General features: G+C 44.2%; 1 protein-coding gene and 1 long non-coding RNA gene across 3 annotated transcripts in view; both read left to right on the top strand.

Moving 5' to 3' along the window:
* Window positions 1-16,861, top strand: part of LOC119383932 (ubiquitin-like modifier-activating enzyme 1) — a 233,146-nt gene that overhangs the window by 75,988 nt on the left and 140,297 nt on the right. The window contains exons 11-13 of the mRNA XM_049413008.1: window positions 96-200; window positions 377-454; window positions 15,936-16,088. Of these exons, the coding sequence (XP_049268965.1) occupies window positions 96-200; window positions 377-454; window positions 15,936-16,088 (336 nt within the window). The remainder of the gene's footprint in view (window positions 1-95; window positions 201-376; window positions 455-15,935; window positions 16,089-16,861) is intronic.
* LOC125757279 (uncharacterized) lies at window positions 11,538-12,909 on the top strand. Of its 2 annotated transcripts, XR_007415204.1 has the most exons (4): window positions 11,538-11,879; window positions 11,987-12,204; window positions 12,375-12,485; window positions 12,634-12,909. It is a non-coding gene; the product is annotated as an uncharacterized LOC125757279 (long non-coding RNA). The 2 variants fall into 2 exon arrangements; XR_007415203.1 differs by lacking the exon at window positions 11,538-11,879 and having other exon boundaries at window positions 11,942-12,204; window positions 12,269-12,485.

Here is a 16,861-nt window from a genome sequence, read left to right as displayed (position 1 = left end):
GGTGCTGTACGGTGACATACCAGTCCGATACCCAGTGCTTCGTCACTCGTGATTCACATTAGTGGAGATGCAGTGATTTTTTTCTTTTCTCACAGGCATGCAGTGGAAAGTTTCAGCCGATTCAGCAGTGGTTCTATTTCGACGCATTCGAGTGCCTCCCACAGGACGCAGACGTGTCAGAAGCAAGTGCCAGTGCAATGGTGAGGTTGCTACAAATGAAATAAGAACAAACAAACAATAGAACAGTCAGAAGCCTTGAAACAATTTTTCACATTTGTATTGAACCAGGCCAGACTTTTGCAGTTTTTGCAAATTTCTTTATAATGAGATTCTGATTCTTTCTTTTCTTTTACCTCTTCTTGCCGCTGCGCAGGAGCACAGCCGTTATGCTGGGCAAGCTCGGGTTTTCGGGACTGACATGCAGGAACAGCTGATGTCTCGGAAGTACTTTGTGGTACGAAATGACATGCTAGACTCTTCAATGGTTGCTATTGCTATTTCGCCATTGTTTCTGTGGTCAGACTGAACAACCGAAAATATTATTTGGTTGTAAATGGAAGGTTTTCGAGCGAAGATTTTTTTTTTTGTGCGTGTGTGCATTTTTCCTGTTTTGCGGGTGCTAGCTTTTCCTGTCTTGCCAATTAAACTATGTGGATTATACAACTTTGTTCAAATATAAATAGGCGACTACCTGACGGGTAGCTTACGCATAGTTAGCTGGTAGGTGACCGGCATGTATCCACAAAAACGGCTGAGTACACTAGGACATGTGAAAATAGGAATAATTCCCCACAATGAATATGGGTCACAGGGCGTGTGTCAAAGTTGACAAGTAAAAGAGGAGGCAAGAAGTGGAGAAGCCGGCATCGGAAAACTCAAATAAAGGAAGTCTACATTTGTGGAGGGAGATGTTAAGTACAAGAAGTGCTACTGAATTTGAGCACTGAACGAGGAGTGTCATGCCAGTGAAAAATTGGGTTTATGGCTTAGCTATTTAAGTAAGATTGAACAACAAAAATGTTGTTGCAAAAACGGCTGATGGTCAGTGTTGGCGAACAATTGCCGATGTTTACCATCCTAATGATGGTAAACATCGGCAATTGTTCGCCAACACTGACCATGACGTCAAGTGGCAGGCCACACTTACAAAGAACATTTTAGATGCGAAAGCATCTTATGCTCAGAGCAGTGCCCGTCCTGCGGCATCCGCACCCATACTGCGCATGCGCCAACTCCCCCTCTCCTCGCGCTCACACGAGGAGGTGGGAGGAGGTGGCGTGAGCGCTGCCTCCGCTTCGTTTCTCCTCTCCTGTTTCTCTCTCCGCCACAGCTGTGCGCTCATATGTAATGCAGCGCGCACTCACTCCCGTTGCACTCTTTTTCGCAACGGCGCCATGGACGCTTGCAAACCTGAACGTAAACGGCAACGCCGGCAAGCGTTGCACTCTCCTTCGCAACGGTGCTATGGACGCTTGCGAAACCAACACCGGCAAGCAAATCTCGAGGCTGCGAAAGCGCGCGTTCGCTGTGCTTCCGTCATTCTCTCTCTGTGCAATGGTGTGCGAAATGCCATGAACAGCGGTTACAGACAGCGGCAGCGGCGGAGAACTAAACTACGGTGCCAAAAACGGCCCTTGTTGTGATCTCGTAACAGCTTTCGCTGTAAAAGAAACAAAACAAAAACAGATCTTATGCAAAAAAATGCACTTTTGAATGTGGCCTACCATAAAAATTTTACTACGTCTTTCTGTTGGAACAAGTAGCTAATGACCCTCTTATCACGGCTGCGTGGATGCGAAGCACACTGCCCACTATACCACATTTGCTCTAGTGTGCACCGGTTAATTATTTGGATACTGTTTTACAGCGCCCAGTCGCAGTTTTTGTTTTAGAGAGCGCAGAGTGAGGCGGGAACCAGAATGGTTTTCATGTAAACATAACTGGCTATGTAAGTTCACAAAACTGCATTCACGTGAGCACCACTTTGACAACTCTTTTCAATGAAGGCTCCCTGGGTGGTGTATAGTCCTTGCTGGGGGATGTTGTAAATATGTGTGACCTCCCCCAAGATGCACTGTCCAGGTAAGGACGTCAGCCTTTGTACTTTTGCGCAAGTCCATAAAGGAGGTGCCCTCTCCTTCTGTTAAAAAGCTCTGTCGGAGAGAGCGCTCACAAGTACAGCAGACCCTGAGTAAATGAAAATCTTAAACGGAGCTACTGCTTAAATGGAACAACTGACACAACATGATTGGTTTTGCACTTGGATTCTGCGCCCCTGTTCATCTCTCAGTAAATGGAACTCCTGTTGAACAAAACACATTTTCCTGGTCCCTCCAGGTTCCGTTTAATGAGAGTCTACTGTATTATGGCAGCAAACCCAAACTCATGGTGTAGGTGGTTGATGGTTGTTGGCATTAAAATCAAGTTGGTGTCGATCTTGTGAGGCACGACGTTTCGCGTGCAGTTGTGTGACACGCACTGTAAAAGTGGTTTTAATTATGTTCTAGGTCGTATTAGCTGTTGATATCTTGTAGAAGATGCATGTGTGTCCACTCACATCTATCCCACAAGTTCCCTAGCAAAAATCACCCATAGAAAAACCAATAGCCTATCGGATTATTGAACATATTGGTCAATTGGTATCATATTGGTCTATTGGTATCATATGGGTCTATAGGTGGCATGCTGGTCTATTGGACCTCTATTTGTTCATTGATGTATTTGTCTATTGGCACTCTATATGCCTATTGTGTATTTGTCTATTGGCATTCTATTTGCCTATTAGTACCGTTAGTACTGTGTTTGTGGATTGGAAATCTATTGGCCTATTTCTCCGCTGGGAGCCCGTAATTTTGGCATATCAAATAATGGGCATTTGAGGACTGCAACATAGCAGCGCCTGTATAAAATGAACAAATTCTATTTGAAGGGAGGCATGTGCTATATTTATCATTATTACAGGATAACTTCATCAAATCGGCGATCTTCCCCGCAACAAGCTTTCCAGCTAGGCATGCTGTGCTTCCTTGTCGAATATATGCCACTGCACCGCTTCTCTAGGTAGGGCCTGAAAAAAAAGAAACAAACATAAAATACTAAAATACCAGGAAGAAAGAAAGAAAATATTTAGATGCGCTACTGAAAGAAAACTGAAGCATTAGAATAAAAAAAAATATGCAGATACGACACACTGTAGAATCAGCATAAGGGAAATTCCGGTGAGCTGGCTGTAGGTAACAGCTTAACATGACAGGGACGGATCTTTTGTCAAATTCGTACAGCAGATTCGATTATACTTGTATCCCAGAAGCATAACCGCAGTCACGTGTGTGGACTTCGGACACTAGTGGGAAAGGCCAAACAGCACTAGCACCAAACCGATCGCAGTGTGTGAACTTCGGGAGAAATCATTAAATATAGTGCCACTCTACTGCAACCATGTGTGTCATAGAATGGGGTTCAGTCAGCATGACTAGTAATTGATGATGGGACAGCCACACAGGATTTTTATTGCCAATAAACTTCTTCCCTCTCCCATAAGTGTATTATTGAGGGTGAACGAAGGCATGATTACATATTTTAGTCCATTTAGATTATCGCGAAAACAATGCGCAAGTCGATAACGTACGTCTATGCCAGCGTCTGTATATGCGAACAGCCCACACGATGTTCAAAACTATTGTACTGTGGAGCGGAATAAATACAAACAAAGGGGCTAACTTTAAAAAAAAAACTATGCCAAGTTCTCAGACTTATTCCATACCAGTTACAATGCTAGGGCCGTGAGAGCTGGGCACATGCAGCGACAAAATCATTTTACGTGGCTAGAGGTATTATTTCAATACATCTGCAAAGAACCGTAAGTGAACACTGATTTATCGCTCTTGTCCTCGCTGTCCGGTGGGCACGCTGGCAGATGCGCGAATTAGTAGCACAGCAAGAGCAACTTTTACTGACTAGCAAATATATAAAAAACAGTTCACTTACCGAACATCGGCAGGGTATGCGCACCGAAGCAACCAGCTTTGCGAGCAGCATCCTGTCAGCACACTCGGTACCACTTACTGCTGTTGAAGTCCGAGGCGCTTTTAGCGCTGAAACTTCTTTGACGCTCATGACCGACCTTGCATTGTCGTCGCGATTACACACGTGCGTTTTCGTGCAACCTTCAATAGACACAAACATACAACATTTCTAAGCCTGACTTCGACCACGAACATGCCGCACCACACACTCGTGACTCGACCGAAAACACCCGCTGCGGCTGTGGCTGGCTGTAGTCGGCTCGCTTGCTGGCTGGCGCTCGTGCCGTGGCCATACCACAAAAACAATATTTTATTTTTTGCTATTGTATTGCAGTATTTTGCTCTATTTCCAACCCCTCGAAAATATTCAGCTGCTGACACATTGGGAGGAAGGTTATGGAAAGCGTAGCGAACCGAAATTTCAGCTGCGCAACGAAAAAGAAAATAGAAGACATACAGCGCCTTCACGCGACAGCTATTATCTTCAATGAGCTCTATTAACAAGCCTGTATCACTTTGGTTGCTCGGCGTTGGTTGCTCGTGATTTTGTTATCGTTATCGTGTTTCCGCATGTTTTGAACTTCAGGTTTTTCTCGTTTTTATATGATGCGCATTACGGGTGACCCCGCAGGTACAGTAACCTGCGGCAGCGAACGCGATGTTCACCGTCGTAAGAAGTGCAAGCGCTCGAGCGAGCTTGCACTTACAACCTACCACCTACTACTTACAAAGGCGACGAAAAGAAACGCAAACAGCGCTGTTCGCATTTGTTTTCTCCGCGCTCTTAGCTTGGTGACAATAAAAATACGCTAGTCTCGTGAATGTATCATGGATAACTTGTCTTATTACCAGCCAGGCTACAAGTGTTTGAAAAGTAATGCGACCAGCGGAGCTGGTAGATGCCGTACTGTTCGCGTTTGTTTCCATAGCGTGCTGTCGAGAGAGAGAGAGAAGGAATGTAGGCAAGGCAGGGAGGTTAACTAAGAATCGCAATAGCTCACCGGCTGAAAACAACTATGTATACATTATGTGCACATGGGCGTCCGGCGGGGGGTGCAAGGGGGGGGGGGGGCAGCTGCCCCCCCTTGGAATTTCGGATAATATTTATGCAGTTGCGATAAGCTACACAGCTGGATTAGCACACTCAGGTCCTGGCCTTCAGGTTTGCCATTCAATTTCGCAACTTACAAACTAGTGACTAATCTTGCCTGTCATGTCACGGCAGTTAAAGAAACGCTGCCAGTGCTGAATGCCCCCCCCCCCCCACAGCGTATGCACCCCCCTGCAAAAAGTTCTGCGGACGCCCTTGTATGTGCACACATTCAAGCAGGAAATGACGACTTCTACCTTATATGCTGACTTCGCTTATTTTATTAGCAGCTTATTTTCCCACCCCGTTTGCACCATGCAAGGATAGCAGAGTACAAATTGCTGCCTTTACAAGAACATTGAGTACCCCAGTTAAAACATTACCTATACTGTGGCGTTCCCTTTTCAACTATGATAACTTTCTCTTTCTGTAAACCTGTCTTTTTGCGGGTTTATCCCACAAATATTGCATAACCATAACCTTGAGTACAGAATGAAATTGCACTACAGGCGTCTGTGTAATTATTTTGGTGAGATTTATGAAAAATATGGCTGCGATATTTTGGAACACTTATGTAAAACGGCTGCCACTTTGCTCAAATACTGAACAAATCAAAAACTGCCGTTTGGCTGAATTCGCTACTGCATGACCCTGTAAGTGAATTAAATACATATAGGTGGCCTTTTAATACCATGCATAACCCTGTGACTTTGGTGGCAATTCACACCTGCTAGTTCTATAAATGACAAATAGGTGCTATTTATTGGTTCTATAGGTGACAAATAGACGTCGCCTATTAAAACCTATTGGTGCCTACTGGTTCTATAAGTGACAAATAGCTGCCACCTATTGGTACTAACATATACCTATTGGTTCCATTGGTGACAAATAGATGTCTCCTATTGCACAAATAAAAAATTTATTGGTCCTGTCAGTGACAAATAGATGTTGTCAATTGGTCTCTATTGGTGACAATAGAATTCTAATAAGACCCATAAAGCTCCAATTGAGCACTTATACAACAAATAAGATTTTTCTATAAGACCAATAGAAAATTCTATTGGCATTTTTGCTAGGGTTGTCTCGCTTTCAAAATTTGTACCAGTACTCGTTTAAGCCGATACTAGCCATCATTTAGAAACATGGCTGATATTTGTAAGTAGTTGGCCAACACTATGGCCAACATCGGATATTTAGCCATCATTTGGCCAACACTAGCAAAGAACAGCCAGTGCCAACCAGTGCTGGTAGTGTGAAAGTAAATGTAGTAGCTGAATTCGATCATAACTATTAGTCTCACTCTGTCTCACAGCATGTGTGGAAGATGTCAAGTTACCATATTCACTCGCATAATGATTCCGCTGTTGTAATTATTGAACCCCTAAATTCTGTCATCAGATTTTGATATTTTTGTTCTTGCATAATGACCCAAGCAACGCTGGCCGACTGCCGACGTTTGGCTGATCACTGGCAAATAGCCGGCAGCCGACTTCACTGGCCACCAGACATCCGAAAAGGGTCGGCCGGAAGTGCGCTGCCAGCTATGTCGGCACTAGATCGGCTGCACGATTCGCGCCACCGTCGGTGGCCGAGTGAACGCCGAGCGCGCCAAACGCTTGTCGGCACTTGGTCGGCTGCACGATTCGCACCACCGTTGGTGGCTGAGTGAACGCCGAGCGCGCCAAACGCTCGTCGGGGCGACAAGTCGGCAACACGTCGTGCCGGCCTTGGTTGCCGGCAGAGGATTCGAACAGCGTGTATTATTTTAGGGCAGCATAAAATACACTGCAGGAAGTGTAAACAACTCCTACAGTGTGATTTTTTAAACATTACAAAAATCACCTGTGACACACAACATACTTGTGGTCCTTGAGCTGATTACACCAAGTGGTAGAGATTATTTGTGCGAACAATCCAAATACATTATTGACTAAACAAAAATAATAGCGAGCCATTACATTCGTGCATGGTTTCTCCAGGCGTGCATATCTACTTTTAAAGATTTTTTCGAGACCATCATTCGCCAAGTGTGCGACAGTATTTATATACATGGGCGTTAAACTAGGCTTTTGTCGTTGTTCGATGCTTAAAACTTATTCTTACAAAAATAAACGTGACTGAAGCAACAGTGAACTTCTGCCTAAAATTTGATGGCATAAATATTAAATCGTAAGATTTCATTCCAATTATTGCAAACTCAGTGGCTACAGTTAGTCAGTTGCAGTAGGTAAGTCAGTGTAATTTTAAGGTCATTAATGAACTTTATTTAGATAGGCGATTATTTACTTTGCTTTTTCATGCAAGTAATTTCACCCGCTTGCATTAAACCGAGCTCACATAATACATTTATGTCATTTCTGAACTAACACGGCCATTAAAAACCATTCTGTATAATCTAAAAGAAGCATCGTCTGTATACAGACAACATGAAGCATGAAAATTTTTGCGTGCTGCCCGAGCAGCGCTGCACACCCAAACAGTCTGTGGATAGAGAGACACAGTGTTTAGTTCTAACAGCTAGTCCTTTATTATGTAATTTGCGCAATGTAATGAGTAAAAGTTCTTATCTTTCGCTGACGGATAAGTCAGGCAAGCGGAAATACCATATATGCTATGTGAAAAAAACTCATCAAAAGGCGTGGCCGCAATGTAAGATTTTAGTACCAATACACGAACAAGAAATATTCTTTCAAGATTGTTAGAACGAACACATAGCAATGGCAATCCACTGAAGACTCGTGCTGTGAAAAATAAAACGCAGGAGGCGGAAAAGTGCGGGAAAGAAGAGGGTCAGAAGGAACCGCGCTGCTCCGTGGAGTGAAAAGCACATTTAAAAAAAGAAGCAAAAAAACATGCGCTACGGCGGCCCGCGCCCCGGCAGGTCCCGGTGGGGAGAGGGAAACTTCTTTCTTTCCGCTGTTCTGCGGTTTTCTTTCTCAGCGTGGAGCCGCCTCCTCTTTCGAAGAAGCCGCACATCTGCAGGCCCGCCGTCAGTGCCCAGCAGTGCTTTTTGCCGCCAAGATAAGAAAATGGGACACGTCCGAAACAGCACCGCTAAAGACTTGCGTTTGTCAAAATTTACGCGTGTACGTCTAGGTAGCAACAAATTTTCAATTAAGTTAAAGCGAATTTATCTTTTTTTTATTGTGCAATGTAGTTACACCTTTACCTCCCACAGATAATAAGCTCTGGCTGAAACCAGGGAACTATACAGTTACGACGGGTATATTCCCCGATATGCCTATTTGAAAAGTTTCTGTTATCCCATCACTTTGTGAGAGGTCGCCTTGTATATGTTTGTGACATTCATCCTTTTAGCACAGCATTTCAAATAAAAATGAACCCTTGCTTTTAATAAAAGACAAAGCAGGTACACCGTAACCTACATTATAAAGAAGTTAAAATACTGCACAATTAGGATATCACTGCTTCAAGATATGAAACAATGCCACTCAGAAGTCGCATTGTGGTCGTTTTAAACGTCTTGAAAATACTAAACAAAAAGATAAGCGAGCGAATATGATGCATGGAAATGCATGAGAAACATTCCGCGGATTTGTCTAATCTTCTTACTCATACGCATGGGCGTCCGGAGGGGGGTGCAAGGGGGGGCAGCTGCCCCTCCCTGGAATTTCGGATAATATTTTCCTGTGCGGTAGCAATGTGTTACACAGCTTGATTAGCATACTCAGGTCCCGGCCTTCTCTATTTTCAACCAATTTCACACGTTGCACACTACTGATTAATCTTGCAGGTCATGTCACGGCAGTGAAAGCTGTCAGTGCTGGATCTCCCCCCCCCCCCCTTGCACCCCCCTGCAACAAGTTCTGCGGACGCCCTTGCTCATACGTATAAAAGAATCGCATATAATGGAGCATTTGCGGCGGGTAACGCGCAACGCACACTGCTGTTCTGTTGGATCAATGTTAATAAAATGTTTGCTAGTTCCGTTATTTCACAGAATAATAATTATCCATAGGAGCAACACGTGCTTAAAACTGGACGCTGTAGCTTTATATTTCAAGACGCATTAGACAAATGCATAGCTAGTGCCTCGCGGTAATCTGCCGTCGACGGTGCCTCGCATGTAAAACGAAAAAAAGTAATAAAATTACATTGCTAATAGTAGACGCTTCACGTGCCGTTGACGATGTGTGTGGCTGACTGTCCGCGCAACGTGAGCGTACAGTACGTTTCTACACATATGAGAGCTTAATTATCGTCCCTTGCCGACGCACCACATGGGACCAGGTGCACTGCTCGACACCGTTAGATTGATTTATATATTTGTCCAGCCTTACACCGGCTGCATAGAGTAATGAGGATTTGTCAGCAGAGCTCATCAATCTAACGCCGTTGTTATCGAAAGCAGAGCAAAATAACGCGACGTGGTGAAAAGTATTCATCTCTGATCGAGTGACAAGTTGAACACCGGTCAATTTTACTTTGAAATTCAACATTTAGGTTTCGGGCTAACAAGCGCGAGCGCGTTCGGGCAGTATGTTGAGGAATAAGTCATGTAGTGCAGCTACAAACGCGATGACGTCCTTTGGTCAAACAAGGAAAACAGCAATGACCGTCAACCACAGACGTAAGGGAAACTTCCGGCTAAGGAATAACATCGAGTTTTGCTCTGAACTGACTGAAGTTAAGCTATTATTCGGATGCTGATTAGACATGCGATGGCCATAATGATGAGCGCATGCATTGACTCAATAGGGAAGTTGGAATTCGTCGGCGTTGTGAAGAATTATTCGTTTGGAGACATATCGTTAAAATATTTTTATAACCTTGAGAAATCGCAAGATTTGAACACTCTGGAGATCAATGTGTTTGCCACCAGGAAGTACATAACGGATAAGAAAGTGCAATCACACGAATTTATCTTTAATGTGGCTTTACAATGGTCCATTGGGCTGCGGTATAGAATTGACTGAAATAGTTCGCGAATGGCACGTTGATTGTAACCGACCACGTACATTACACCATCTATTAGTAATAAACTTTATTGAAAATGAATTAATTCAATCTTTCTCCCATCGGAAAGGTTTTGGCTGCTTTATAGCGAGCCCCAAAAAATGTTAATTTCGTCACACGAAACGTGCGAAATAGAGATCTCGCGGACTGTACAACCTTGCTGGAAAACTTCAGCTGCGTGTTTCAGGGGCGCGAAAGCTCTAACTGATTATATGAAAAGCTGAATTGCCAAGTGATCTTAAAATCTGGCGTTCTTGCAGCTTATTAAATGTCCATCTGTCTAAGAATGATGTCGCATTTGCAGTTCTGCTCCAATCAATAACCCCAGCACTAAAGTTATGTTTGCTGTGCCTCGGCATTCCCGAATCCAGCCGAATATTTCTGATGTGCACGTTAAGTATTTGACTAGGAAAAGGTACAATTACGGAGTTGGTTAGGGGCGGAATTTAAATGTCGAAGTTTTTCACCTGTTTCGCAAGAAACTTCGCAACCTTTAGCGATCGGGCCGCCGAGAATCCTCTGCCGCATTGTCATGAGTACCGATCAAGCCCTACCTCTTATGATGAAGCACTTATATGCTCAACGTACAGTGGTACGACATGAGTGCTTTTCAAGTGTACTGAGCGTTTACGGTTTCTGCTTGAAGCTCAAGAAAACGTACCGCCTTTGCATGCATTAGATGCAAAGCACTTGAGTTGAACAACAGCAATAAATGGGAACAAATGCGAGTGCCGAGCAGAAATTTAATTTTGATCGTGATACTATAGCGCGCTAGGCTCTATTAAAATATCTACGATTTTGAACTGTCCACCGAAAATTATCATCCCCGCCTCCGCCTTGTCTATGAGCTCAAGTGGAACAGTTCGGCACTTCTGGAACGCTAGCACGGTGCTCACGCTTTAGCACTGTCGTGAATATAAATATATGATTGATCTGATCGAGCCGCATGACAAAGGGAGGACATCAGATATAATGGTTACATATAGAAGTGTGCGAAGATTGAACATTTGGAATATCGAATCGAATATCGTCATACTTGATTCGGTCTTCGGGAATAGCCCATATGCGTTAATACGAATATTTCAAAATATCATCTATGCCCAAATAAACACGAAATTAGCGTAAAAATACGATAATTTCTACGGTCATAAGCTATACGTCGCTTGCAGAGCCAGAATTCGATAGTCCGCACACACTGAAGAGTTTTAAAATTTCTACTTGATACTCAGTTTATGGTTTTCATGTTAATTTGTTTTAATGTTAGAGTACCAACGATATTTTGTGTTAACAACGAAAACGGTTCAATTCAAATTCGATCCACTTCTTGCACGCATTAGCGCTGCCCTAAAATGTTCAGGCATGTGCTTCAGTCGAAATTTCCCGCTCCTTTTTTTTCTCACCCGAAAGAGCTGATATAAGCAACACGTGCGTTCCTCCGAAAAAAAAAAAAAAGTGGTGAGATCTCTCTCCCAGAAAGAATGACAAGGCCTGAAAGGAGGAACGGTATGTGCCGGTCTCCGTCGTGTTAAGAGGGAGGCGGGGCGTGCAGCGGGGCTACCATAGCGGGGCGCCGGACCCCGCACCTCTCGCGTTTTCTTTTTTTTTCTTTGTCACAGCGCTGGGGAGGGGAGCAAGCTCCATGCGTCAGTTCCCGCCAAATTGTAGCTCTTTCGAGCGAGGACGTGCTGAAACACACTGCACAGAGACGGGCAAGCACTCAGAGGCATTTCGTTTGCCTTGATCCTGGAGGCGGCCTTCTCCCATTGCCGAGGATTTGAAGCGAACTCGTAAGTGGCATTTTATTTCCTCGCTGTATCGCATGGTGAGTTTTGTCTAGCGACAAAATCAAATTTTATTTGCACAATTGATGCGTCAATCTGGTCGTCTCTTCTAGCTGGCAGATCAGAAATGTTCAGGCGAACGGCGGTTATATTTGTCCGTGGACCCAAGACTTCGTTGACGGGCAAATATGTCAGATTTTCTTGTTTTTTATTTGTGGCATCTTATTGTAAGACCGTGACATATTTTGCCGTTTTCTCTAGGGAACCCTGCAACAAGGACTGTAGTGTGAATAGCGTGCTGCGCTGCTCTCGCCAACTGAAAAGAACTCTGGTAAGATGCATGCTTGGTTACGAAAGTCTCACGCAATCGCTTTTCACATTGAATTTGGTCGCAGGTGTGCTGTAAATGCCGACTGCACAATATATGTGACTGGCCCGCGGCCGCTTTGAAGGTAAGATTGTGTTCTCATTAATCTATTTATTGTACCATTTGTTTTCCAGTGACATAGCCAACAACGAAAACCTCGATCCATCCTCTCTCCACATATTATCTAGTCTGTGCGCTGTGGAGCTTGAAGCACTTCTCGGAATTTCAGCACACTCGCATTTATTGTAAGTGCAGTGTTTTTCTTATTTGTGCAGCGACAAAATTATTTTGTTTAGTTGTGTGAATAGAGTTTCTAGACGCGACATGTCTGTGCAACTGGTCAAGTAAATAGTCTACCTTTCTCACAGTATTATTCATTGTTGTTTCTTTCAGTTTTTCCCGACAGAAGAAAAATGCAAGTCTAACATCTCGACGGTAAAACGTCGCATCTGCGCACAGGGCCAAGAGCACGAGAAGTGGCCGAAAGAAGGGAGCCGATCCAACAGGAATGCCGTCCGTCTTTATATTTATATATGTCAGCGTTATCATGCCGTGATCACATGGACTGTACGGTTGCGTTGCACAAGGGCTGATGCAAACACTCCGTGCGAACAATGTTGCATGGAAAATTAGTGCATCTATACAATTGCAAAATAAAGATCTAAAGAGAGAAAACTTATATTCACGTCTTTCTTTGCAGACCGTTAGAGGCGTTTAATTCCGTCTTACATGTGCACTCTGCCCGTAATTAATTCAGATAGAGTTAAACGCCTCTATAAACTGCCCGTTCACATTAAATACGACACGCATCAACACACCAGAAAAACAATTGATGCGTTTTGTTAGAACACGCACAAAAAATAAGAAAAAAAAAGCAGAGCAATACTAGCGAGAAACGTCCGCAACCGACCCACGGCCGTCGGTAAATCGACGCTTATGTAAGGTCGGGCATTAGTCAACCCGCGAGCGGCATGCACTCGGCCTCGTCGGCCACAGTGGACGGGCCTACATTGGGTGCCGACGCAGGCCCACATGAGGCCAATGTCAATCCCCGAGACCGGCCCTACATCGGGTGCCAAGGTTGGGCCAACGACAGTGCAGTTGGCCAGCGACGTCAGGCCGACATTTTGCCAAGGATAAAATGTTGCTTGGGGATCACGCCCCGAAACTTACCGTTGCGGCGATGGTGGTTACTGCCGACATGACACCACATGCTCATCGTTTCGCAGTGCGGTCACTGCTCAAAACCGTGTGGGGGCACCTTGCTTTGTACCATTTCGCCATGAATGGGGTATACCAATTACAGATTTACTGTTGAATGCTATTGCCTTTGCGCTCAAGCATGGTACTTTGTCTCTCATAATCAAATCATGGTTTTGGGATGTTAAGCCCCAACAATCATCATTGAGCATGGTACTATCCTACATAATTTGTCTAACGGTGACATTGGATGTACTGTGCCTCAAAACAGTTGGCAAGAACACGTGGTCGCACATATAGGCACGGGACCAAGGGCAGAGGCATCATGAATGCCCTCACCCACACAACCTTTGCATATCCACACGTAGTGCATGAATCAACGTCACTGTGCTTTTCTTTGCTGTTGCTAAATTACCGACATGATACAGGATTGCATCGTGCGTTTGACATTTTTCGGTCTGGCGTGATCAGCGGCTAGTCTGAGCTTCGGAATAAGCGCTTCCTCTGCCACCGCATATGACCACATAAGAGTTGCGCCTGGCTCTCAGTACGCGATTCCCATTTCGAACTTGTCAATATGAGTGTCAACTTACCGCTGTTTTTGTCATGTAGTTATCAAAGAAACGGAAGGTCAGCTGTTTTTCTCAGCAGGCGAGCACTCTGCTGGTAGCCTTGGTAGCCACGAATTTCATTGGAACGTACATCACAAATTTCATTAGAACTGCCTCCTTCATTTTTCTTTTTTTTTTTTTTTTGTTCTGCTTTTCAATGCACCCATTGTTTGCGAGGAGTGTGGGATCGGGAATGCGAAACATTGAGCTTGCAGACCTTGCCAAGATGGCGGTGCTTGGAAAAACGAGTGACGCCTCCGTGATTGCACAATCTTGTGCTGTCTTCAAATCATTTGGACCAATTAAATTACTTTTTTTGAGGTAGAGTAAGGTTACAGCTAAATTGCTTTGATAGAGTACGGCACAGATAAGACACAGCATAGATAAAGGTATTGAATTGAGATGCCCAAAAGGGCGGCTTCTTGCTACCCCCTCCCCCCACCTTCTTTTCTTCCGATTTTTTTCGTGCTATCCACGGACAAATTCAGACAAAGCGAAGTGAACATGTGCCTTTAATGCAAAACATAGGCATTCTTCAGCCTGATTCTCTGGTTGTGCTTTGGTAAGCATTGTAAAAATTCCAAGCTGCAGCTTGATTCTTCTTGTGAAAATTTCACCTCACATAGTGATCACACTCAAGTCTCACTCAATTTTTTAAGTGAAAAAGTGCGATCATTATGTGAGTAAATATGGTATATAATGAATTGCTGTGTATATCGAACAGTTGCAAAACCCCTTAAAGTATTTTTCATATATAAAATATTTTATATAATAAATTACAGTAAAAGCTCGTTAATTTGGATTTCACGGGACCGGAAAAAATGTCCGAATTAACTGAATGCCGAATTAACGAATGAACAGGAAAAACAACATTAAAATCAAGTTGGAGAAGCATACCTTTATTTGCTGACTTATTTTGTAATGGTCGTCTGCGTTTTCACGCAGATTCCGGCTGACATTACAATTTTTCTTAACTCTTCCAAATGGCCAACAGCACGCAAACTGTCGGAAGTGCTCAGGCAAGCGTCCTCTAATATCAAAAATGCCTCTGAGACTTCCCGTGAGGTGCGATGAGGTCGCGACATCATTAATAATTTCTTGATCGGGCAGGAGACCAGTCGTGGCGACACAATCATCAATCGTGATGTAGTCCTGGAGGGTCATATCTGTGGGAAGGACAGCATCGAAAGTCGGGCAGTCATCGTCGGTGGACTCGGCTGACATCTCGTCGATTCTATCGTCAGCTACTGCCGCATGCTCGGGCTTCACGCTGCCCCACTAGTATATGACGATGACGATGTCACTCAGGTTTCGATTTCGCTCCAATGGTGCCAGCGCTGCTTTACCACACTTTTGTGTAGCGGCAGCCATCAGAATTTGTCCGAATTAAGCGGTGCGGAGCCCAATTCAGACGAATTAACGAAGGTTTGGTCCCATAGATTAACATGCACTTTGGCCGGGACCAATAGAGCCGTCCGAATTATCAGAATTTCCGAATTAACGGGTGTCGAATTAACGAGCTTTCACTTTACCTACATGTAGAACTTTTCTTGTGACCCCCCTTCAGATTCAATGTACGCGAGTTGAACTGTATATATACTCCCATGATTAGTTCTATGGGGAAAACTTACTGCTCTCTCAGTGGAGCACTTCAGTACCCTGAATTGTCCCTGATTTTTTTTTTCTAAGCACACAAAAATCTATTACCTTTGAAAGTGAAGAATTAGACTTATCGCTAAAAGCTATTACTTATTACCTCATGTGCGTAGGATCTGCCATTTTTTTTTAAGTCCATATGTTGTACTGAGCTTTATTCTCATCGAGCATGTTGCAAGTAAGTATCATCAGGAAGCCACTAATGCCACTCTTATGCCTCACGTGAAGGTTGGCACTGGAGCCGTTGGCTGCGAGCTTCTCAAAAACTTCGCCATGATGGGCCTTGGCGGAAACGACGGCCTCGTCCACGTGACCGACATGGATGTCATCGAGCGGTCAAACCTCAACAGGCAGTTCCTGTTTCGACCCGAAGATGTTGGCGTGAGTCGTAGACCTACTTCATCCAATTTCTGGCGCCGGTTCGTTTTCTGTAAGACTTTCAGGAAAGAGACATAGTGTACAGGGTTCACCACGGTTAGAGGGAACATATGCAAGTGCGTGCACCTTTGTTCTACGAGACACGTTTTGGGAGACTCGTAGGGCACGGGCTATGCATTCACGTGTTAATTCTCTCTGACTGTGGTCCACCCTGTTTATCTGGTCATGCGAAAAAAGATCAAGGCTGTTTTTTTTGTCTCCTTGATGTTCTGACTCTCCAACCAAAGAACATTCGATCATTTTCACTCATGCATACCAGTGCATGACTGCCATTCTTATGGCTCAGATAAAGGTGTCTCCTGCACGCCGTGCTTGAGAAAAAGTGCCACCTTGAGCGTGTGTCTTTAAAGAACAGACCCATGCTTTCTTCTCTTCTAAGCATTACACTCGCGTGAGACCCGATTAAAGGTTGTGCCGTGCCTTGGATACAAGCACCTTGGCCTATGGAAACATGCTGTAACCCAGCAAGAAGCTGCACTTCCACTGTGTTCATCTGCCAGGTCAGCTACTCCCGTGGCAATACAAAACACATCGTGCTACCACACGGGGACGAGGTGGAAATAATGTGTGATCTTATGAACAAACCTGGCATAAGTGGCTTTTGTGAACACAGGTCACAGGACCTCGTATTCAAAAATCTCTTATGCCAGAATTGTTTTTAAGGAGAAAGAAATTGCAGACAAAACTGCTGTTCAGCATAGTTGGTTGAATATGGG

This window comes from Rhipicephalus sanguineus, chromosome 2 (assembly GCF_013339695.2).
Source record: "Rhipicephalus sanguineus isolate Rsan-2018 chromosome 2, BIME_Rsan_1.4, whole genome shotgun sequence".
Classification (NCBI taxonomy): domain Eukaryota; kingdom Metazoa; phylum Arthropoda; class Arachnida; order Ixodida; family Ixodidae; genus Rhipicephalus; species Rhipicephalus sanguineus.
The sequence above is the reverse complement of the archived record's forward strand: the minus strand, read 5'-3'. Positions and strand labels throughout refer to the sequence as shown.